This window comes from Prunus persica, chromosome G2 (assembly GCF_000346465.2).
Source record: "Prunus persica cultivar Lovell chromosome G2, Prunus_persica_NCBIv2, whole genome shotgun sequence".
Taxonomy (NCBI): domain Eukaryota; kingdom Viridiplantae; phylum Streptophyta; class Magnoliopsida; order Rosales; family Rosaceae; genus Prunus; species Prunus persica.
In genome coordinates this window covers 26,220,659-26,244,462 of record NC_034010.1, presented here as the reverse complement: position 1 = coordinate 26,244,462, position 23,804 = coordinate 26,220,659, and the positions used below count along the sequence as shown (strand labels likewise).

General features: G+C 36.6%; 5 protein-coding genes across 8 annotated transcripts; 2 read left to right on the top strand and 3 right to left on the bottom strand.

The window, feature by feature from the left end:
* On the bottom strand, positions 79–2,019 carry LOC18787378 (60S ribosomal protein L35a-1). Its single transcript, XM_007218565.2, has 5 exons — positions 1,905–2,019; positions 1,761–1,796; positions 1,381–1,609; positions 1,232–1,274; positions 79–338 (listed from the first exon to the last, which is right to left on the bottom strand). The coding sequence occupies exons 1-4, from the start codon at positions 1,934–1,936 to the stop codon at positions 1,233–1,235; spliced, it is 339 nt and encodes a 112-aa protein (XP_007218627.1). The 5' UTR covers positions 1,937–2,019; the 3' UTR covers positions 79–338; position 1,232.
* LOC18787052 (uncharacterized protein At1g04910) lies at positions 2,951–5,548 on the top strand. Its single transcript, XM_007220777.2, has 8 exons — positions 2,951–3,284; positions 3,587–3,697; positions 3,815–3,885; positions 3,973–4,061; positions 4,165–4,297; positions 4,379–4,608; positions 4,717–5,193; positions 5,275–5,548. Exons 1-8 carry the CDS (start codon positions 2,951–2,953, stop codon positions 5,546–5,548), a joined length of 1,719 nt encoding a protein of 572 aa, XP_007220839.2.
* Positions 5,863–8,319, top strand: LOC18786939 (immediate early response 3-interacting protein 1). Of its 2 annotated transcripts, XR_002270248.1 has the most exons (4): positions 5,863–6,122; positions 7,242–7,490; positions 7,617–7,659; positions 8,141–8,319. XR_002270248.1 is itself a non-coding variant. In XM_007220449.2 (3 exons), exon 2 carries the CDS (start codon positions 7,246–7,248, stop codon positions 7,477–7,479), a length of 234 nt encoding a protein of 77 aa, XP_007220511.1. In that variant the 5' UTR covers positions 5,973–6,122; positions 7,242–7,245; the 3' UTR covers positions 7,480–7,490; positions 8,141–8,319. The 2 variants fall into 2 exon arrangements, 1 of the variants encoding a protein (XP_007220511.1); XM_007220449.2 differs by lacking the exon at positions 7,617–7,659 and having other exon boundaries at positions 5,973–6,122.
* Positions 8,611–11,564, bottom strand: LOC18784819 (proline transporter 1). 3 transcript variants are annotated; one of them, XM_020557685.1, is made up of 8 exons: positions 11,372–11,564; positions 10,993–11,254; positions 10,359–10,583; positions 10,160–10,254; positions 9,794–9,983; positions 9,524–9,648; positions 9,203–9,418; positions 8,611–9,118 (listed from the first exon to the last, which is right to left on the bottom strand). In XM_020557685.1, exons 2-8 carry the CDS (start codon positions 11,084–11,086, stop codon positions 8,741–8,743), a joined length of 1,323 nt encoding a protein of 440 aa, XP_020413274.1. In that variant the 5' UTR covers positions 11,087–11,254; positions 11,372–11,564; the 3' UTR covers positions 8,611–8,740. The 3 variants fall into 3 exon arrangements, with proteins under 3 accessions (XP_020413274.1, XP_020413273.1, XP_007220393.1); XM_020557684.1 differs by having other exon boundaries at positions 10,993–11,275; positions 11,389–11,564; XM_007220331.2 differs by having other exon boundaries at positions 11,389–11,564.
* LOC18786904 (L-type lectin-domain containing receptor kinase VIII.1) lies at positions 14,388–15,820 on the bottom strand. Its single transcript, XM_007218147.2, has one exon. It carries the CDS (start codon positions 15,698–15,700, stop codon positions 14,636–14,638), a length of 1,065 nt encoding a protein of 354 aa, XP_007218209.1. The 5' UTR covers positions 15,701–15,820; the 3' UTR covers positions 14,388–14,635.

Here is a 23,804-nt window from a genome sequence, read left to right as displayed (position 1 = left end):
GGCTTTTTAAGGGATCGGCCGTTGCCCTTATTGGGGAATTTTAATATAGCATTTTACAAAATTAAAAACCCAAATTGCAGAAAAATAGCCAACGAGAGAATGCTGCTTCATTCAAAACTTTTACTTCATACTCAGTTTAATGAATATTCAAACACGAAGTTGAAATGGTTGGACGATAAGCATTAAAATTAGTGACTATTGAATGATGTTCTGCCATCCGAACAAACAAAACTGACTCCCCTTCAAACAAACAATACATCTAAATTGGCTCGTAAAAACCATATAAAACTAAGAAGCCTTCAAATGACGAATCTCTGTCATCTATAAGTCCTGAGCAACTGCAAGAAAGAAAAATGAGCATAAGGTTAGAACCAGGGTAGAAAGAGCTTTTGCTAGAAACTCAACAAAACCAAAAGAAGCACAGCGCAATAGGATCATGTCATAAACAACAAGCATCTCTATCCTAAGAACTGCAATATGATCTCAAGTTTCCAGATCGAAATTTAAAATATAGCTAGAAACAAAACAAAATTGAAATATGTATTGCTGCAAACTAAATAATTTGGACAGCAAAATCCGCAAGTACAAAGAGAAGGGAATCAAATCAACACTAGCTTAATGACTCAATGGAAAAACCTCCAATGTATCTCTACCAGACATCAAAATGAGGACGAAAAAAAAGATATCATGAAAATGTAAAGTAATTACTAAAGTCAAAACCCAGGCATCAAAATTATGTAAACCAGTAAAGGCTCACTGGTGAAACCCACAGATCAGTAAAGACCTAGCATGTAATCAAATGGAGGATTTCAGAATCAATTGAGACAACACAGTCAAAGGTATTACCTTCTAGGCAAATGTAAGCAACCAAATCCTACCCTACACTATGCTAAGCTAAAATGTCAAAAGTAATACAAAAATCAGCCAATAATCACAAATGTAAATATATATCTGAATGTTGAACACAAGGCACAACAAAACTATTGCATTCTCCATAATTAAACCGCAAAAGCTCAATTTCACAAAAACACAGACATGAGTTGTGTAACAATAAAAGACAAAAACACATGCTGAAGTAGCATATTCATCCACATTGTATTGAGGCAAATCCAGAAAATCTTACAATGCTAAATCAAAACTTCAAATACAAACAGCCATGCACAACATACACTGCATACAAATAACAGTAGAACTAAAAATCAAAGCAAAACAGAACTCAAAGAAAAAGTACCTTATATATTGCTGGGATACATGAATACCCTAACACGAGCACCCTACAAAGGAAGCACAAAAAAAAAAAAAAAAACACAATCAGAAATGGCATTGATAAAAAAACTACTACACATATAGCACACTAACATATTTAATATAACACAATACCATGGATTTGGGTGGCAAATTGGAAGTGAACTTAGCACGAACGATGCCACTGTTACCATGAGGCCTGGAAACCTTGCCCCAAATGCAGCGGTAGTGGCTCCCATTCTTCTTCACCTTGGCCTTGTAGATGTACGCCAAGCGCTTTCCAGCGTACCATGCCACCTCCTCTTTGGTGTTCACTCCATTGATCTGAATCAAGGAGGTGCCTGGGTATTGGTTCGACTTAGACCTAACCAAAACAATCAGTCAGCTCAAACCCTAGTCTCCATTTAGCTCACAACCGAAAAACAAAATCAAATCTTCTTCAATTTTAAGGATTTATCAGTAGAAAAACAATTGCAGCCAAACAATAACAAAAAGCACAATACAAAATCAATTACCTTTTGTATCCGAGAACGGTGCCCCCGACGTAGAGTCTGATATAAGACATTAGAGTGAGAAAGTATTACAAATCTGATACATGTAATCGGATTAACATTTCCAGAAATTAGGGTTTTGGGGGAGGCAAGAAATGGATCAATTACCTAATTCGTTCTCCTTGGCGTTCCTTCACCATTTTTGCGTTTTGGGGTTTATGTCTCTACCAGTAAGCAACCACAGACGCCTGCGTAGAAGAAGCACTAAAACCCTAAATTGGTCTGCAAGAAGATTACGGTATTTATATAAAAGAGAGTGACTTTGTAGATGGGCCTTATTATGGGTATGTAACCCACTATCGATTATAAGAAGGCCTAAGTAAGTACCTATAAGTCCAATTAATCATTTCGGATCCTAGCCCAACCCAAATCTGAAAGCTTTTGTATTTTGATTTTTTTTTTTAATAAAAATGATCATGCTTCTTGGTCTAGTGTTATTTTTCTTCTCAGTTGGAAGATATCCTAAATTCAAAATTTCCCTCCCCGATGATTGAAAAAAAAAAAAAAAAAATTTCTTTTGTAGGTTTATAGCTAGAGTTAGGGATACCAGTGTAAGAGATTTATGTTCAAACTATTCAAATAATGTTATTTGTATCAATCTATTCATTATGCTTATGTCAAGTAGGTTCCGACTTTGTATAAAATATAGTGAGTAAACATGTTTATGAGTCAATCGGGTCTAACCTGTTGGAAAATGATCTTGACTTGTAGACCAGTGATTTTAGATTTAGCAAACCTTTGTGTTTATGGTAATTCATTCAAAAATAACAAAAAAGGAAAAAAGAAAGAAAGATTGTTTGGTGCAGGTGGAACACCATCAACATTTCTTGTGTACGTTGGGGGGTTTTGCTTTGGATAATATGCGGTGCTTGCTCTGTTTGAGTTTTGAATTACCAACACAAATTATATATATAGCCAATAACATCACAAACACAGAGCCTCATCCGCCTTATAATCCGCTCCCACTTTAAATTCTAAACCCATTAAATAAAATAAAAACGAATTGAATTCACAAACTTTGTAACACTAACACAGGCCGTTACCTCCTCAACCCACTAAACTAAACTTTAATCTCCTCCCACGTTCCCTCTCTCTCTTTCAAGCTTCCATAACCCATTACTCTGCAAATCCTCTGTTTCTTTGTTTCTTTCTCCATGTCAAACTCTGCTGCTGATCATCACAACTCATGCACCAGGTCAAGGAGACGTGTGCATGAAGCCACAGAAGAACAAGATACTCCTGTCAAGTCCGATGACGCCAACGTTAATGCTGTCTTTTTTCGCCGTAGAGTGCGCAGGTTGTCTGAATTCTCAAGAGGGTGGTGCAGATGGGCTTCCATGGTTTTGATGGTGTTAGCTTTTGTGTCAGTGCTGTCCAAGTTTGCTTTGCTCAGTACGTTTCCGGAATTGAGGATGATGGAAACAATAGGTTTCATTCGACCAGGGATATCATCAACAATGCAACAAAACATGGTCAGTGAAGGTGGCAGCAATTATTTGACTCAAATACAGGAAAGTTCCAGGTCAGATTGTTATATTTTTTTTCTGCATTTTATATCCTGTCATGAAGGTTAAGAAAGATATATAAGTTTAGTCCAAATATTGCTATGCCATGTGAACAAATTTGTTATGTATTGAATAATCTTAGCTCATATTAATGTCAGACTCAAGATTGATGCATGCTCACTTGCAAAGTTGCAGTTGGGTTTAATTGGATCATCTGTCATTTTATGACTGATAAGACTTTGATATTCTTCTTACAGTTGGGGTATCATTTTTTAGTAACCTGAGATTGTGATCCCATTTTTTATTTGATTTCTGCTAGTCAGACTGGTGATATTTGGGCGCCACCAGAGAATGCTAATTATTACCAATGCGTAAATCGATCGAAGAAGGACCTTCGTACGTCCCGAAAGTTTTCATCCCCAATGAATTATCTTTTGTGATACTACGTTGGAAACTAGTCATCACAAACAATATGAATCGTTTTAATTCAATTATAAGTTTCATTTGTAACAGGGAATGGAACAGCCACAAATGGCTATCTCCTAATTCGTTCCAATGGTGGATTGAATCAAATGAAGCTTGGGGTAGGCAACCAATTAAGTTAGCTTCTGTGTTTTGGGACTTTCATGCTTTTCGTTCTTGGGTTTCTTCTGAATAAATTGAACTTGCAGATAGGTGACATGGTTGCAGCCGCAAAACTTATGAATGCCACTCTTGTTCTCCCTTCTTTAGATCACAAATCCTTTTGGACCGACCCGAGGTTAGGATTCTTAATTAATATTATACTGGCCCATATTAGATTAGGCTATTGCAGTTGAAAATTTAACATCCCTTCATTCTCTTTTTAAAAATGATTTGTTCAGTGATTTTAAGGACATTTTCAACTGGAAGAACTTCATGGAGGTTTTAAGAGATGATATCGTAATTGTAGAGTCACTTCCACCAGAGCTTGCGGATGTGAAGCCCCGGGTTAAGGCTCCGGTTTCTTGGTCGAAGGTATGGTCAAGATTGTTTTTAGCCTTTTTCAATAAAACCAGTGGGATTTGAATCTAACGATGTGTAACAATTTGTGACCAGCCCAGTTACTATAAACAACAGATGGTCTCATTATTGCAGAAGCACCGGGTGCTTAAATTCACCCTCACAGATTCCCGACTTGCTAACAATGTTGCTACCTCAATCCAGAGGCTCCGCTGCCGTGCTTTGTTTAAGGCACTGAGATTCACAGCTGAAATCGAACAACTCGGGATGAAGTTGGTTGACAGATTAAAGAACAATGGTAGCAGATACATTGCTCTCCATTTAAGGTGTGTCCAAGAAATTAACAATGTACTTGACAACAAAATGTGTCCTTCATATATTGTTTCTGTATAATTTTCTAACCAGTGACAAGCACATTATATTTGTACATGCAGATATGAGAAGGACATGCTTTCTTTCACAGGCTGCAGTCACAATCTTACCCAAGAGGAGGATAGAGAGCTTGAAACAATAAGGCAGCAGACGCCGCATTGGAAGCATAAAAGGATCAACGGCACAGAGCAGAGACATTTAGGACAATGCCCCATGACCCCAAGAGAGGTTTCTGTGTTCCTTGAAGCAATTGGGTTTCCTTCAGATACAAAAATATACATAGTGGCTGGTGAGATTTATGGGCAAGAAGGGCTTAAACCAGTGCAAGACAAGTATCCTAATATATTTTTCCACTCAAATTTAGCAACTGAAGAAGAGCTACAACCATACAAGGACAAGCTCAATCAGCTTGCTGCCTTGGACTATATTATAGCAGTGGAGAGTGATGTTTTCATCTATTCTCATGATGGAAATATGGCCAAGGCAGTCCAAGGTCATAGAAGATTTGAAGGGTTTAGGAAAACTATCAGCCCTGACAAGTAAGCATAACTATTGCCCAATATATTAAACCAAATCTTCATTTAAGCTCTCTCTAATATTCAAACTTATGTGCCTTGCAGACGAAGGTTTGTGAGATTGATTGATAAGTTGGACAAGGGTGTGATAACTTGGAAAAAATTCTCGTCCCGGGTTAAGAAGTTACACGAAAAAAGGATTGGAGGACCATATCGCAGAATTTCCAGAAATTTGCCCAAACTTGAGGAGAACTTTTATGCAAATCCTTTTCCAGGTTGCATTTGTGAAAGGTCTAGTGGCTCAGACTCAACATCAACAACAACAACAACCCAAAAGATCACAACAGGGAGACGAAAGTTAAGAGGAAGGGTGTTTTAAGTGTGGCTCGAGCTGTAGATATTCATGCAAGATCATATCTTTAGCTAATGTAGCTATCTCAAATCATGTACATAACAAAGTGTACTGAAGCAGCAGATGGGTTCTCCCTTAAATATCTGTTCTTTGTGCATTTGATGAATCTTAGATAGGTAGAAAACTAAGAGAAGCTCATATTGGGAGATGCAGTCTCTAAGGTTACAGAAGTTTTGAAGACTGTTGGAGATTAGAATTTAGTCTGCTTCCCCCTTTTGTCTAAACGTTTGTAAATTATGACACATGACATGAGAAGGTTTTTCTTTTTCCATTTTCTTTTTCCTCTTTTGGGTAAAGAAAAAATAAAAATAAAAATAAAAAGAAAAGGCTAATTATGACAATTATTACTAAGGCGCTGGCCCAAACAAGGATATACATTCAGCAGGCTCATCCGGCCCAACACTAAACCAGAAATTTTAAAAAGAAAGAAAAAGCAAGCAGAAAGAAGAAGGGCACGTTCTACTTGTTCCTGTAGTCTTCGTTTTAGCCATTTACACCTCCAATCCAAGTCTGTCTCTCTGAGATCAGGTGCTAGCATCAGGTTAGTGGGTTTTTATTTTCCTTCCCAATCTCTAAAATGGCACTTGTATTTTATCAATTTCCCATAGCATTTGTAATTTGTAAGTTTAATATGTATTTCTCAATAACTGGGTTGTTCTTGGAATCATTTCTTCCATTGAAGCTGCCCGGGTTTATATTTAAGCTTTTACATCTTCAATCTGACTCGGGTATTCATGATTTTTATCTATTACGCATAGATTTACATGTGTTTTGAGCTTTACCGCTCTATTTGAGGGGATTCGATTTCCTAGGTTGCTAGGTTTTGCGTCCCATTGTTGGAAAGGCCAAGTTTGGTACTCTGGGGTTGTCCCATTTTTGGAAAAGGCTAAGTTACTGTTGTTTGTGGCAGAATGCTATTAGGTTTTATTTTTTCTGAATATTTTAGAATTGGTGTAAAATGTTGTTGTTTTCTGGGTCAACAGGCTGGTCATTGGAGCTTAGTTTTCAACTTATGAAAAAATCTCAATAACATAACCGATTCATCAAAGATCTAGTTAATAATCAGCCTGGAAGAGTTCATTTCAGTCCTATGTTTTAGATACTAAGGTCGTAGTCCTCACCGGAATTTTATATATTCTCCACATCAAGGTTAGGAAACTGAGAAAGCACAAACAAGTGCTCTATGATTCGCCTACAGGGTCTAAATCTACTTAGGTATTGTAAGCAATGTGAAATTTTCATCTACAAATAGATGTGGACTCTTGCATAGCCATCAGTGAACAGCTGATGACTTGGCAGCTGCATTTAAACAATATCCAGGGAGCCATCAGTGAACAGCTGATGACTTGGCAGCTGCATTTAAACAATCATCCCTGGATACCTTCATACTCTTTGGTGCAGTTGCCCGTGTCCATTTACCGAAAAATGCAAATAGGACTGCATGTCTTTGAGACTATGGCAACTTCATTACAAATGTGAAATCAATTTCTCCGGAGAATCATTATATGCTTTCATTTTCTGCTGCACAGAAAAAGTTGTTGAACTGTTCTCCTTTTTCTCATTTACGTATTTGATTGAAGAGGGGATCAGGAATGGGGATTAAATGCCTAAAACTCAGAGGCATTTGTAGCTTATATGAAATAAGTTCTTCATTTTTCAGGTAAATGGGTTTGATGACACTACTTGAAGGCTTTCTGCTTCTTGCAAATGCACTAGCAATATTAAATGAGGACCGCTTCCTTGCGCCTAGAGGATGGAGCCTCGCAGAATTCTCAGTGGGCAGGACAAAGTCAGTCAAGGGACAGATTATAGGTCTCATTTACGCAACACAGTACTTGAGAGTTCCTCTCGTACTACTCAATACCGTCTGCATTGTTCTAAAATTGATATCTGGGTGATGCAAAATTAGGTAAGATTTCTATGTTTAAGGGATAATATCCTCTCTTTTTTCTTATTTGCATTTGTTTGTTAAATATTGTAAGATTAGTACAAAGTTCTAAACCCACACTCTTTGTATTCTTCTGTTTTCCCCTAGTATCATAGTGTCCAAACAAACTTACTGTTGAGCTTTCGCTCAGGTGAGGTTTCTTTACTACTCTGTTGAAGTGTATGTGTTAACTCTTAACATTTTTATCTGCACAGCCCTGAGCCAATATCTCCTGGTTTGATGTAGTATTATGCAGTTGATAATTCAATAGTATTTTGACAACATATGAAAATGCCATACTTTACGTTCACCCTACAATAATAAAGGCGACGGGACAAGTGAAAATTTGGTTAATTAGGAAAGTATGTATATCATATCAATTATTCTACCAAGTAGCCACAACTGGTTGCAAAGTTGTTCTTACCTTTGTATTGTGCACAGGAATATTGTTAACACTTAGATTTAATGTTCAGTCTAATGGAACACTATTATATCTATGAGAGCATTCTTTCACTCGGGGTGGTCATCACCTTAGCTTGGCTAGGTTCTTTTCTGTCTGGGTAAAATCTGCTAATGTCATAATTTTATCCATAATGTCAATGAAATTTTCTTTTCTTTCTGAATGGTTGCAGATTGTTCTGAAGATTCATCAAAGTGAAATGGGAAATCTGCCAAATGGATCTCCGGTTTCTTGGAAGGCTGAAGCATTAGGTTGATTGATATTGTTTGATTGTTGTAATTTTGAAATAGCTCTTGCACCTCATTGTTCGGAAACTATTTGCCAACATATCAATTGTGCATTTGAACGTCACTCTCTGTCTCTCATCCTTCCTTGCCTTTCACTTTTCTATCTGTTAGCAATCAAAATTCCCTTAAAATTTATTCAAGGATATTGCTGCGAATGTGTTGACGTTTCCAAAATATTAACTGATAACATTCCCCTTGTTCCTACTCTGATAAACCTTGAACAGTACATGGAGTAATTATCAAACATATAAACTAAGAGAAATTTTTTACTTTTTGGATGTGATAGAAGTTATCTTAATCCTATCAGTATAATATCGTATGCGTTAAGATGTCATGTATGCTACTTGACTCTGGAGGAAACAAATCTTCGAACAATTAAGCTATGCTATTAAATGCCTAAGCCTTCAACATAAGACGGGCCTAACTGCCAAACGTGAATGAAATACATTTTGTGGGATCAAATGAAAAAGGAAAACCTAACCTAATCATAGATCAGCAAATACATGGTAAGTTTTAGAATCTACTGCTATGAGCCTCAAGGCTGAGATTAAAGCTGCAACGGCCAAAAGGGCAAAGAAACCAACATTTAGCCAATGCCAGAGCTTTTGCGCGGAAGTGAGTGTGTCCTTCTTTGCCACCAGGTACATGTGGTTTGCAAGAATAAATGTGAGAGGGAATGTGCTGATGGCTCCCGTGAGGCTCATGAAATCTCCAAGGAATGGCAGAAGGGCTGAAACCAGTGTGTTAATGGCTAAGTAGCCACCTCTAACAGTAATTCTGAATGTTAAGTTCTGAATTTTCAGTGGACTTCCTTTAATACCAAACTTTGTGTCCAGATACTCATACATTGGACTTGCAAATATCTACAAGCAGCAATAAGAACATGATATGAGATTTTCCAAAAGTAAAAAGTCGGGGGTTGAAAGAAAAAAAAGAAAAAGACATACATGCAAAGCAATGACTGTTTGCAGGAAGGCAGCAATATTGGCCATTGCCTTCACCCAAATCGGCCCGTTGACATTGTTGAGCAAATAAGATGATGTTTTATTTCCATATGCCCAATACCCTACAAAACAAACGGCATACAGTGGCACAACTCCAGCTGTAAACTGAAAGTACAGAGCCTTCATCATGTTTTCAACAACTGGCTTCCTCACTGTAGCCTGTCACATAAACACAGCCAAACCAAAGTGAATTTGGAAAAATACACAATCATGAAGTTTCTCATCTAAGCAACCGAAAACTTTAAAGATTTTAATTCCAGGTACCTGTATCTCTGGTAGCATTCCTGTGTTGAATGCAAAGACCAGGCTAGCAGCCGCTCCGATTGTGGTAAATATTCTGCTTATTTTTGTCCCCGGGATGTCATAACTCCTGGCCGGTGCTTCAAGTCCTATAATAAAGCACTACAAATTCTTAATTTAAACTTATTGAACAAGAAACTGGCATGTGCATGTTCCGAATTAAACTCAAAGCATGATAAATCCAGGCAATTTAAATAAAGAAAACAACTCTTGTTCAATAAATATGATTCTTACCATCTTGAAGTGACAAGACGAATGCTATAACAATATATATCAAGCTGAAGACTGTTGAAAACCCCAGCCAAATCCTGAGAGCTGACAAGTGTGGTATCCCTATAGCAAATATTGCACAAACAACGCCAGAAATGGCAATAAAATGCGGAAGCTTCATGGCGTGGTCATCCTTGAACAGAACATACGCAGCCTACATGGCAAATGTAACGGCTACAAGTTTTAGGAAAATAAGACATAATCTATTCATATGCATAAAGTCCAATCTAAAGGAAACAAAAAGCCAGGAAACTAAAGGCAAAAGATTAATTGGATATAATATGCAAATGTGACAGAAAAATGCAAGCCCATGTCCTCATTTGATCTCACCTTGAGGGCCTGACCAGCCAAAATGATAAATCCCGTGTTAATCATGAAAAGATTGACATATTGCAATCCCCATGTAAGTGAATAAGCTTTCTTGCCTGCAATCAAATAGCCCCCACCAGGAAACAAAACAAGGAAACATAAGCCACAAAATAAGAAAGGTATATTCAAGAAATGAATCCAACCAACACATTTACTTTACCATATATAAATCCTGCAAGATCTCTGTATCTGATGTGCCTAACCCCACCATATTCATGGAGCTTAGCAATAAGAGCGTTTGCATAGAGTGATATTGCAGTGGCTAGAATTAGACCGATTACACCGCCTATCCAACCCAGAGGAATCATTACATTTCCAGAGTATCCCAGCACATACGCACTGTTGATACCGGTGGTGAGGACAAATCCCACTTGAAACCATGAATCTATGGAAACCAAAGAGGTAATATGAGCTCACAAACAATGAAAGCAATTTCAATATCAATGTCACTGCCACTGAGCTATTTGAAATCATTGAGCATTCGTTTATTACAAATCACAATTCAAAAACAATAATTTCATGAATTCCAATTAGGAACCAAATAAACAAAATCAGAAAAACGATTCATTTCCCTATTGAGAGCCTCAATTCCAGACAAAAATATTGCATGCATTCACTTTTCAATTCAAATACATTATGGGGTTTTGGAAATGATTAAAACCAACCATTACCACAATCATTTCCTCATCGACATTATTGAATTTTCAAAACAGAACAAACAAACATAAACCCAGATGAAAAAACAGGGAGGTAAATGACATGAACAAACGAAACTAAAAAAATGAAATGAAAACCTGTGCTAATCTGATGGGCGGTTTCTGGGATTTCGGCAGTTTCTTCCTCATGAAGCTTTCTAGAACCAGAATAGACTTCACTAGTAGCATCCATAGTCAACTCTTGATGTTCTCCTTGCCCCTCCAGTAGCCACAGCGTGCTCTGCTCTCCCTCCTCCTCCCCCTCTTCTTCTTCTTCTTCTTCTTCTTCTTCCCAAATGTATGTCACAGCCAGCGTAGCCCTAACCTTCCCTTCGTCCTCCCCTATTTATAGGTGCCTCAGCTGGAAACAAGCATAGAATTCCTTTCAGCCAGCAATAAGGAGGCACCCAATTTAGAAAATTATTAAAAAGTTGCAATCTTTTCACAAATTACGCTCGTAAAACAAACAACATCATACGTGTTAAATACACTCACTCCTTCTTCCTTTCCTTTTTCTTCTCGTTGACCTCACCACTCGCATCGCTTTGCTGCTTTGTTGGAGGCGCGTGTCAGATTTTTGTGCATTTCGAAGACTGTTAAATTCTCATCCCGTGGGGTTCGTTATACATTTTTCCCGTCTTAAAGTTGTCGCCAACTGCTTTCTCTGGGGAGAGTGCACCAATTTTGACCATTCACTGTTATATTCAGTGTCTTTCTGCAATTGGGTTCTTTTTGGAATGTGGATCTTCAAGGTGGTTATTGATCTAACGGATCAGAAAGCGCCACGTATTGTAGGTGTAAATTATCGTATTTACTCATAATTATTGGCACGTTTTGGTGTTGAATCTCTCCAAGATTTTTATTTTTGTTTATTCGACCTTCACGATATCTTAATATCTTAAAATCGATGGGCCACCAACCCACCGACTGTTTTGACATGTTGATGTCTTTAATTATTCCTTAATTTATTCCAATTTGTACGCATATGAGATCACTCAACCATTTTTTCTTAATTTGGTTGCTGGGAAAGCCGCCAAAAGTTTTGCAACATCATGAAACATGAACTGTATGGTAAAAATTGAAACTTCTGTGAGAAATTTAATATTATATTTAATATTAATTTTCTATTTGAATGGAAATTAATAAAATTCATTGGGTTAAAGACATGACCCTTGGGTAAAGACATCTTCAATTGGGGGGTGACAACTCTTCAAACTAAGGGATACATTGTTTGGGGTGACAACTCTTCAAGACCAAAGGATGCACTGTTTGCCTTTTCAGATTGGGATACCTTTTTGGAAAGGGTATTTCATCATCTATAAATAGAGCAATCCTCCTGCAGTTTTTATTCATTCAATCAATTCTCTAGATACATACTTTCATATATAGAGAGCATTAGAGTTTGCATAAAGAGAGTTTCCTGCATAATTTTGGTTCAAAGTTCCTTGTGAATTGCAGTGCTTCTTTCATAAGGAGGGGAGTCGTTGTATCCTGGGAGGCGAACGCTAGTGAACCATAAGCACCAGTGTGGGGCGTAATTCGTCTTAAGGTCAGAGTGTCTAACACTTGCCTCGACTCAATTAAGGTTCTTTTAATTACATACTACTGTTGTAAAAATTTGTTTTGTTTGTAGTATTTATTTGTTTATTTTATAGCATTTTAGCACTATTATTTCCTACAACTTCTACCATTACCGGCCGCCATATCTCTGCCTACATGAGAAAACAGGCCGGCGTCACGCCATGGTTGCTGGTGGCCGGCCCTCTGTCTCGCATCGCACTTGTAGGATTCCGGGACTGAAGGAGGGGTACTGTGTGCATAGCCATACTTATTTTCATACACGTATGATGTATCCATCCAACATCATAGTAGAACAATATGTTAATATTAAGAATCGGGATTATTCCAACTCCAGTGATAATTCTTTGCACAGGTTCGAATCTTACCTTCATACTTAAAGACACAAAAAGTTAATACTTTTCTATAGATTTAGAAAACACTCTATGCAAATGCAAGAATGCATATGCTTCAAAACACCTTCAAATAATTGCACGGTGCGTTTTAGACTAATGAGTGAGAATAGAATGCCACTCATGTGACACTTTTGGAATTTTTATAAAGTCAGTGATTTTTTATTTTTTTTTCATTAATAAATTGGATGTGCAAGTGACTTGTAATCTTTGCACTTGAGGTTATGGGTTCGATTTCCCTGTCTCGAATATGCTTCTATAAAACCAACATAAAAATAATTGAATGCTATTCACAATGATTAGATGGATACAGAATCTCAAATCAATAGTAATGGTGGGTTTTTATTTTATTAAACCATCTTTTTGACTGAAAATGACAGATAATAATGGTGGGTTAGTGACCATGAGAACAATTTCAGAGCAAATCCATATTCATGGATTCCCAGAACTTGCGTAGGATTGGGCAATATAAAGAAAAGACGTCGCACTGAAACCCACTAGGGCAAGGTATCTATCTTTCTTTCTTTTATTTGCTACCACTAAACCTTGGTGCCTTAATAAGGCTGCTTTTATAATTTCATTTTCCACTTATTTATTAGGTTTTGGTGACTGATAAAGTGATGCTATTGCTTCAAAGCTATGATATTTTTGGTTCTCTGTGATAAAGAATTAGAAAAGAAGATGTCTTCATGCACTTTTTCTAAAAGCTTTCCACACATAAAGTCAGTCATTCATATCAAGTCCCCAGTGCGCTTACAAAATTCATACTAACTACATATTGATTGAAGCAGATCCATAGCTAGCTGATGAGAGGCCCAGAGCCAATAACAACCCTCTCAGTTCGTAAGCCTACTTGGAATATAAAATGGCTCCTGACTTGCCAGACCAAGACATCCAGTCTAGCATTCATCAAGAACAACATTGTTGTAGAAAACTCAATCCCAGAGTCAGAGAGGGTATCCTACACCATGCCACTAAACCAATTTGGCATGGTTTTTAAAGAGGCTCATAATATCTTCTTCCCCAAGTTTCAAAATCCAAATTGTCCAATGTTTTAAGCGGCAAACAGACACTGACAACAATACATCTCATTGACATGAGCAGAACCTTCAAATTCTTTATTAATGGAACCATACAATGGGGAGCAAAGCTATGTCATTCAAATTAATGTATCGATTTGAAAGTAGAATGTAGCATCGCTATCAACAATGAAAGGGTCTTACAACAAGCTAAGGGTAATGCTGAGGAAGTTCCTACGAACTCTCCCCATAATGCTAATTAGACTAAGGTGAAGAAGGGGAAGGTGAGGAGACAGGGCCATCCTCGAATCTATACCTAGCCTACCATATCGAAAATTTTGTTAACTCTCTATTTCATTTCTTGAATGAGGTACTACAACAATAAAGAACCCTTCAGCTAAAAAGGAAAAACAAAAATCAGCAGGCTCGTCACTTGTGTTCCTTCTACTGAGATAACTTCCTTATGAGAGGACAATCACATAAAATCTACTATAGAAACAATATAGCCTTTCAAACTGGTAATGCAAATAATAAAATTTTCATGCTACATTGCACAAAATTGAGCTACATATAGTGCCTGAAAAAGACAGAGCCATATATATACACGACATATTTGATCATCAGAGCTGATTGATCAAAGCTGACTATCTAAATGCACAACCATAACAACAGAATTCATTACATTTGTTCGTTACAACTTGCAACAACATTAGCAACACACATTCAAAGCAAAAGGTGGCACCTTTATATGCTCTACATCTTGACACTATCGGCATCCTTCTCTACAACTACATTGATCTTCTCATACCTGAAATCCACAGGCTTCACAGGAAACTCAGCAGGGAACACCGTGTGCCTACTAATGATAATAGCCCACAAAAACAGCACCATAAAAGCCACCAATGCTCCACAACCAGTCACGAAAATCATCCCAGCAAGAACTGTCAATGGACAAACACGCCGCTTATGCACACTCAAATGCTCACCATGCTCATCCAAATATCCCCTTGGATTCACTGGAAGAGAATGCATTGAATTTGGAATGTTTCTTAGCCTAAATGACCATGAATACACACTGCTAATCTGCGACGAATTGCCATTCGAATTTGAAGAGCTAATACCTACATACACATCCTCATTTTTCCACATTCCCAACAAATCAATTCCGTATGCCGTAATCGGATTGTAAGGCCTTGGTTCACCCAATTTACTTAGCCTAATTTCCAATCTTTTCGAACTAGCAACATAATCAATCCAAGATTTCAACTTTTCTCCACTGTTAAGCTCTAAATTCAATGAAGAAACATTACCAACAGTGAGAGATACAAAGCTACCCACATCGACCCCTATATGATTGGCATTTAAATCGTTTACATTTCCATTCATTTCAGTGTCAAATTCAATACCCAGAAATCGATTCTCACCGTTAAGCCCAAACGGGCCCTTACCCGAGAATGTGGACCCAAAATCTTTGGAAGCCAAAACCAGTAAAAGGCCGTCGCCACTGCCAGGCGTCATCGAGAAGGTGAATTCCGTGGAAAACGACGTCGGGCTGCTGAGATTGGCATCGAGAAATTTGAAGGGCTTCTGGCGAAGTAGAAGACCGGAGCTTGAGACCGATGGCCGGGTAATGTTGACATAGGAGCCAGCGTCTACGGGCTCGGCGTCGCCGAAGAGAGCAATTTCGGAATCAAAGTTGGGGTTGTTGTTTAGGGATTTGAGTGATGAAGAGGAAATGGGTTGTAGGGTCAGGAAATAGAACGAAGACAGGAGGAAAATCAAGGGGAAATTGCAGCTGAAAATGATGAATTTCGCCATGATATTTGCAGAAACCGAGTCTTCGTCCACTTCCCGAATCAAAGCGGATTCACCATTTCCCTATTTATTTCATCAAGAAAACCATTTTTCTATATATGGTACGCATTTCCCATTTTCCTTTGCCCAAAAATAGTAAGAAACAAAGAATTCGCAACATATATAGGAGTAACGACGTCGTATCGCCTCCACACCCCGATCTTTCAAAAAGCACGAGTCAAAAGTCATGACCATTGGTTTTTTTTTGGTCAATTTCACCCTAATGTTTTTTTTAAAATTTTCTAATTTTGAAATTGCATTCATAATTCAGGCAAAAAAAAATCACTAACTACAAAAGACAATTACAATAATAGAGTAATCTAACATCAAAATTAAGACAATTTTGTGCACCTCCACTAACAATCACACAGGATCGAAGAAACACTAGTATAGGCATCTCAACTAAGATTGCAAACTTTACAAAAAAGATATGAACCTTGAAAAACCAAAATCATAGCAATACAAATAAAACTCTCACAAAAGAGATGAAAACTACACAGAAAATTCAAAAAATCTTTGTGACTTATTCTAAATATGAAGAAATCGCAAAAAGGATGGTTGTATAGATCCTACAACGAAACGTAGGTGGAGATTCGATGCCGAGACGCATCTACCTATGATGAGTGGAGGAAAATCATAACAAAACAAAGACAAATAGAGGAAACTTTCTGTTTGTGAAAATGGGGAAAGAGAGGAGAATGGAGAAGAGAAGAAGGGAGGAAGAACAGTGATGTCCTCCCCTTTCAAAGTGAAAATGCCTCTAGAGTGTTTTTTGAGAAAGTGGGAGTTTCAGAGTGAGTTTTGTTTTGTTTTTAATTTTTTATTTAATAATAAGTTTTTTAAAACTATTTTATCCCTATTACATTAATGTGTAGTCCATTAACATTTTAGTAAATGAATGGTATTTTTTGGGTTTCTGAAATTTTTACCGTTTGATGCCTCTGTCTAAATAGATTATTATATTTTGAATTGATTTATAATAGGTATGGGCACGGTCAAAATAGTTTCGGAAGAATATAACTTTTTTATTTTATGAAAGGGAGAATCTATATATATAAAGCAAAAGGCAGAGAATGGTGAAACATTCAAAATACCAGAAAATGCTCTTGGTTAATGCAAACATTAAGAATTCAAATTATTAATTAAATGAGGATAATATGGTAAATTCACACTTTTTCATATTTAAAAAAATTAAAAAAAAAGAAAAAGCAGATAATGGATCCTATTTTTATGAAACACAACTACCAATTATCTTTTTTAATTTTAAAATAAATTTACTTATTTTTTTAAAAAAACCTCTCGCAAGCGCTGAAGCGCGTGCAGAGAGGCTAGTACAACATAATATAAATAAACTTTCCATTGTCTTCCCTAAAAAAGATGGAAGTTTGATAACAACTTAAGGCAATGGTCAACTTTATACACATCTCAATCAAATTCCCCAAATAATGAGGAAAATAAAATCAAATAAAATCCTGCAGATCCCCAATACATGGCTGAAAATTGTGTTTCACAAAGCGCAATATTAAAAAGAGAAAAGAGATGGAAGAAATTGGAGTGTACGGGTTTGAATCTGGAGGCAAGTCAAGCGTTTTGGGCCCCTCTGCAGTCTGCAGAGCAAGGAGCATCCAATTCCTTTCAGATCGCTTGCAAAGAAAAATTCATGCACTCTGGTTTTCTTTTGGCAGTTTGTGTCCTTGACAAAGCTTTGTGTAGTGATAGAGGGAGACAATTGGAGTACATATCTTACAATTGAAGATAATTTGTGCATGCACTCTGGTGGTGCCCCAACAATTCTTCCTCTGCTTGGACCCCATGAGCCCATTTGATTTGAATATTGATCACCCTATTCGTTTTAGTGAAGAATCAGATCATTACTATTAACTAACATAATGATGATCAATAATCACAGCGTAGACCGCGCATATTCTAGTAGAAAATTGCTGATTTTCCCTAACTTTGCTTAGATTTAGGAAGCTTCTGCAATGATGGAATTCTTTTATGCTTTTCTGCATCATTGACAAAATTCAACATGAGGCTCATTACAATTTACACATAGTAAATTCTATACACATGTTGTGAGAGAAATGTATGTAATCGACGCACACGTATTTTAAGTACATCTACTCAATTAATAATAATTAATTGAGGAAAGTGAGATGGTGGAAGGTTGTGGCCATGTGACAAAAGGGTGGTGGGAGAGTGTTAGGCATATGTATGAGGTATAACAAAATGACCCTTTATTTCAAATGAGAGAGCAATGGCTAATTAAGAGGACTTTTTCTTGATTAAGGTCTCATCACATGTGTGTGATGCCTTTGCCTTTGCCTTTGGCTTCGGTACACTCAATGTGAGGCCCAGAGTAGTGGGAGAAAAAAAGGAAGTCTCTCTAAGTTTATATATATCTCATCTTCCACTGCCTTGGATTCTAATTAAAGTCTTCAAAAGCATGTGATTTGGAGACTTGACTTTGGGCCATAGCAATGTGTGGCCATGTGTTAGCTAGTCTGTTCTGTTGCGACAAGCATAAAATAGAGTCAGCAAAACTTGGTTCATGCTAATTGAAAATGGATCCCGAGCCTCTTCCACCTAATGCTAAATACAGAGGTAATTAGTCTCATACTATTTCTATGATAAAGTTACCTTTATAGAAGGTCAAAAAATTGAAAACAATCAAATTGCTGAGACGCACGCAATCATCAAAAGTTTCAGAAAATGGGGTAAATTGTAACCCAAGACACATGTAGAAATTATTATCATATGGCACTGTTTTAGTTGCAATGTTCACCTAGCTAGCTAGCTAGCTTCCACTAATTATCCGTTAATCATGACTCATGAACACGAACATCAAAACTTTACTACAAATTTTTAATATGCAACCTAATTTTATGTTTCGCTTTATACAGGTGTTTGAGTAAAAAAGTTGCAAAAGATCCTTCTGGTTTAATAAAACTCACCTGCATATATATGTTGCTTGAGAAAATGGATACTGACTGCAGAATTTAACATTCGAATATCTTCACCATAGATATGTAATCTATATTATTAATTTCCTTGGGTTGGGTTTTAACCTATCGTTGTTGACAAGCACATACACACTCACACACCGTATGCAAATAAAATTAACATCCATGACAGCTATAAAGAAGGAGATTAAGATTTCTGGGTTTTAGCGCCCAGATGCATCCCCAGGGAAATCAGATCCAACGTGTTCATATACCAAAAATTACATGAATTTATGCACAACTTAAGGAATCTTAAACATATATCACAATAAGAGATTGCATCAACATGAATTTACCACTATCAAAGTATATACGTCCCTTCAAATTAAAATTACTAGCTCAAGGACAACACAAATCAGTTTACAAACCAAACTAAACTTGAATGTTTGAGGTGCATGTTTTTTTTTTCTTCATGTTCTTGCCAAGCAAAAAGCTATAGCTAGACTGGAATATTTGAGGCAAAGTTAATGAAAACATTCAAATGTTGGTTCTTGATGAAACTATGAGTTTTGAAAGCTAGCTAAAACGAAAAACCGAAAAGAAAACATGTATGTCTGGAAATAAGAGAGATTAATCATGCATAGAATATATATAGGTAAGTTTGAATTACCTCAAAGGGAAGAAATCGGGGAGTTAATCGGATGAACTCCTTGATTATCTATGGTTGTTGATGCGCATGATATATATATATCTAAAAGTTTGAAGCTGCCAAAGGAGATATCCAAAGGGATAGCATGATCCAAATTAAACCATGGAAGAGATAGCTAGTTGGGATCAATGCGATCCCTTTGGATGCTTCCTCTAGTTGCAGTATATATAAAACCAACTCAACACTAATTTCTTCCTTCAAATCTCTCTCTCTCTCTCTCTCTCTCTCTCTCTCTCTCTCTCTCTCTCTCTCTCTCTCTCTCTCGTGGAGAGGAAAGTGGAGTTTGAGGGAGCCTTCAATATAAGGGGAGAAGAGGGAGTGAGTGCTGTAACAATGACCATTACTTCTCTTTTTTGTGCCATTTTTTTTTTAACAACCTCTTCATCTTCCATGTTACTATTCATTGTTATTTATTTATGAAATTAATCATGAGGAAATGTTGAATTTCCAAAGATATTTATATAATTGTAGACCCCATTCTCAAATAAACCAGACATTTGGAAAAGGTTATAAATTGTGTGTCAACAAGTTGGTACAATAGTATTAAATTTGTAGTTTTATTTCTCATATATTCTCCTCATCTAAATCAAGGTCTGTGGTCCAACCATGTTCCCTCTCACACCAAACTCTTTATATATATATATATATATATATATAGCTTTCTTTCACAGAGTATTACATTCTCATTAATTTATTATTAATTAATATCTAATATATATTCCAAATATCTGTCAACGATAGGACCCTATGATTGAATCTGAAATTAATACGTATTAGCTAGTGGGATCCACAAGTAATTTTGAAATTTCATAACATTAAATTAATTATGCGGTTCATCAAGATATATAATTAATCAAGGTCCACACTCCACATCTTGGTTTTAATTGTCAAATGCAATTCATTAAACTAACAAATAATCCATCAGTTTCATTAGACGGACAAATTCGATCTGTCTGCTTACTATTTTCTCTTTAAAATAGCTACAACGTTTACAACAAAGAGGAGAAGTTACGTCGTTTTACTTAGAGGTTGGAAAATCTAGTCCAATCAAGTTTCTTTCTATCTAGTACCAATTAAAAAGGAACATTTACCTACCAAAAAGGAAATGATCAGATTATAAAAGCGAAAAAGGAGGTCGGCCTATTCTTCTTATCTTTCTTTTTTTGTTCACACATATCGCCAACGTGAAAGTATTATGGAAGTTTGAACATAAGACCACTAATCCATAAATTAAGGTATTTTTTCACGAGACTAAACCAGACCTCGTTGGCGGTGGACTATTCATTTTTCTTTTATTTCCTTCGTACACCAAAGGGGAGGAGGACCATTACTATTAAGAGCTATATATAAATGATGCACATGCACATGGATAGGCACCACAAAAATAGGGTATCAATCTTACCAACATGATTAGTTTCCCAGCCGCGCACTCACCACAAAAATAAGGTATCAATTTTAAATAATAATTAAGTAAATGTTGGATAAAAAATAAAAAGTAAAAAGATGAGAAGTAAATGAAGTCGGATATTGAATTTTACATGTTACCCCCCCATGAGTATATATTGTGCGTAATATTAATATAATATGTGTATGTGTGTGTGTTTATTTTATTTTATTTTGGTCAACAACATATGTGTGTTTATTGGATTTTACCTTTTTCCTGAATCTGGCAACCTTTTAAAAACTCCCCATTTCTTGTTAGTTGATAGTTCCTAACGAGAAAGTGAGAAACTGGTTCCATACCAATGACTTGTCATTACTTCACCGTCCAAATAGGGTCCAATACATACCTGAAAGGGGAAACTAACATCATTCCAGTGCTTGCTAAAACATGGTGCTGCTTCTCGAGAAGTCATCTCAGCCGTTCAAAACGTGAGGGCCACATCAGGATTGCTTAGTTGACCACTTCAAGATCATGATGGATGGTGCTAGATCTTGTCCACACTGATGAAGCATGGATGGACCACGGCCACAGAGCAGGCTTTGTCCATGGTGCTCTCAAGACCCTACCACCATGCACATATTTACCTTCCCGCACATAATGTGTAGTGGGGTAATTTGTGTGGTTGGCTTATACTGTCTGATGTGATTTCAAAATAGGGTTTGGTTCACCTCCGACGACAGATGTCCCTTATTACAGGAACACATAAATTATTTTCTCTCAGCCTCTCAGGCATTGTAACCCTGTTGGAGCAACAGGACCTTGAATGAAAGCCAGCTGCCAATTGGTATTTGGCATGTTGCTGCCCTATATAATGTTTCATGTCTTCATCTCCCACTTAGTGCCAACATCTCCCACTCACTTTTTTTTTTTTTTCCTTGTTGAATTAGATTCATTTCATGGGATTTTGGGTACTAAGTTTAATATGTGGTTAGGAAGGACAGTTGGTCATCAAGGTAGTGAATCCGCTCTTTTGCACTTAAGTTCGAATATCCTTTTATATAAACTAGAGTAATTTTCACTATCGTCCGTACTCTGTATATTAAAAATAAAATAAAAACGACATACATATCTAGATGAAAGGATTTCTATTTTCATGTTAACCGTCAGAAGGCTTTCATCTTAAGTAGAAGTTTTTCAATTATAATGAGGCAGAACTGAGCTTTTGCTTGTCCTATTAAATATATATATGAACTTTAATTGGAGTTATTTAAAATCATCTCTTTGGGTGGTCCTACATTCAACTATTTCTTTATACTATTTGTTGGGTGTGGGAGGTTTGGACCACAAGCATTGGCACCATTATGAATAACCAAGATGAGAAAAAAAAACTCTGCATTCCCATCCATCAACTTGTATGAATGCTCAAGGACAATAACATAGATCAAGACATGTGGTCTGGGTACTGTAGATCAAAAAAGATTTTCTAACTTTCCCCTTCTGAATTACCAGTATATGCTACCCCTAAGATTATTGTCTTGTATTATTATTAGAAAGCTAGAAAAATCAACTGGAATTCCATTCCACGTGACAAAAGCTGAGTTGGTGCGCAACAAATATATGATTTGATGATGTAGTGTCAACTTCTTTAACCTAATTTCTGCAAACACGACATCATCCAAGACCCAGAAACAAAAAAAGTTAAACCAAAATTTAAATGCTGCTCATCTGAATCCCATCTGAAAGGCTATATATATAGCTTGCTAGGGTTCCACAGGCTATATATATATATTCCATTGTCATGCTACAGCTACAATATAAACAATATTGGGTTTAATTTTCAGACGTACACACACCTGTTTGTTTGTTTTCTGACGATAGCCATAGCTATAGTACTATATCTAGCTCTCTCCACATGGATTTTGAATGTCACATGGAACATGGATTGCATTAGGTTAGGAGGGTCTTTAAAATAAAGGACAGATCAATCAGTGCTTAGGACACCATCCATGCCCCATACCCCACGCCCCCTCTGCCCCTGACCCAACTTGTTTGGCATCATAGTCAATAGCGCTTTCAATCTGGTTCTGTGGGACTTCGATTTCCTAGAGACAGTGTCTGGTAAGGAATTAGGGTTTTGGACCCTCACATGCAGACGATTATATAAATTTCAGTATTATAATTAATTTATTTTGCTGGGTGCTGGGAACGGACGTGATGAATTTCAAACTTTGGAGTGGCTGGCTCTCTAGCTAGCTAGCTGTCACATTGGATCCCTTTTTCTCAGCTTAATGTGTTTAGCATGCCTCTCATTTTTCTGCAATACCTTCTTCTGTGCTAAATTAGAAAGTTCCACCTGATATTATCGTATTTGATGTGTAGAGTCTTCTCATCTGCAGACTGCAGCTTTGGAAAAAAATAGAGTGTATAAATATCTTGTCTGATAATCAGAATGTGATGACAGATAATAAACAAAATAAAAAAATTAGTAAATTTGGCTTACCCCTTCCAAATTGAATTTTCCTTAACTGTAACTCATCACATTTTGTTCCTATTAATAAAATTCATTTTTTATAAATAAAAACTCATGACTAGGATCCAACTCATCAAGTTACCTTATCACGTTCAAGATCTGATTTATTATAATTTTTAGATGACCAAAATACCCCCACATCTTTGCAATTGTTGTTTTCTCCGTTGATTGTTCTGAACCTACTTTCAACATATTTGATGCTATTCAATTGTCATTAATATTCAAATAGTTTTTTTTTTTTTTTTTTTTGGGTTGAAATGAAACGATGATATATTATTACCCATTATTAATGCTAGGAAATGATTACATTTGATTAGAAACTAAAACATCAAATGGTGTTTTAAATTGGCTTAAATTTAGGAAATTTTTAGGGTCAGTTTTAAGTAAGTCACGTTTTGGGCCTATTTGAATCTTGAAGAAGCATTTAACATACCTATCACGTTTTTAGCATAAACTAATGTACCTGTTTCTTATGAATAATCTACCCTTTTTTTTTATAATGA

What these genes read in the sequence shown, in the direction of transcription:
- LOC18787378 (XM_007218565.2), bottom strand. Translation starts at nt 1,936, where the DNA reads ATGGTGAAGGAACGCCAAGGAGAACGAATTAG. An exon ending in ACCGTTCTCGGATACAAAAG is followed by an intron (nt 1,610 to 1,760) that starts GTAATTGATTTT and finishes TGTTTTGGTTAG; the next exon opens with GTCTAAGTCGAACCAATACC. An exon ending in ATTTGCCACCCAAATCCATG is followed by an intron (nt 1,275 to 1,380) that starts GTATTGTGTTAT and finishes CTTCCTTTGTAG; the next exon opens with GGTGCTCGTGTTAGGGTATT.
- LOC18786939 (XM_007220449.2), top strand. Translation starts at nt 7,246, where the DNA reads ATGGGTTTGATGACACTACTTGAAGGCTTTCTGCTTCTTGCAAATGCA.
- LOC18784819 (XM_020557685.1), bottom strand. Translation starts at nt 11,086, where the DNA reads ATGGATGCTACTAGTGAAGTCTATTCTGGTTCTAGAAAGCTTCATGAG. An exon ending in TCTTGCAGGATTTATATATG is followed by an intron (nt 10,255 to 10,358) that starts GTAAAGTAAATG and finishes ATTTGATTGCAG; the next exon opens with GCAAGAAAGCTTATTCACTT. An exon ending in AAACAGTCATTGCTTTGCAT is followed by an intron (nt 9,119 to 9,202) that starts GTATGTCTTTTT and finishes TGCTGCTTGTAG; the next exon opens with ATATTTGCAAGTCCAATGTA.
- LOC18786904 (XM_007218147.2), bottom strand. Translation starts at nt 15,700, where the DNA reads ATGGCGAAATTCATCATTTTCAGCTGCAATTTCCCCTTGATTTTCCTC.
- LOC18787052 (XM_007220777.2), top strand. Translation starts at nt 2,951, where the DNA reads ATGTCAAACTCTGCTGCTGATCATCACAACTCATGCACCAGGTCAAGG. An exon ending in TGAATCAAATGAAGCTTGGG is followed by an intron (nt 3,886 to 3,972) that starts GTAGGCAACCAA and finishes TTGAACTTGCAG; the next exon opens with ATAGGTGACATGGTTGCAGC. An exon ending in TACATTGCTCTCCATTTAAG is followed by an intron (nt 4,609 to 4,716) that starts GTGTGTCCAAGA and finishes TTGTACATGCAG; the next exon opens with ATATGAGAAGGACATGCTTT.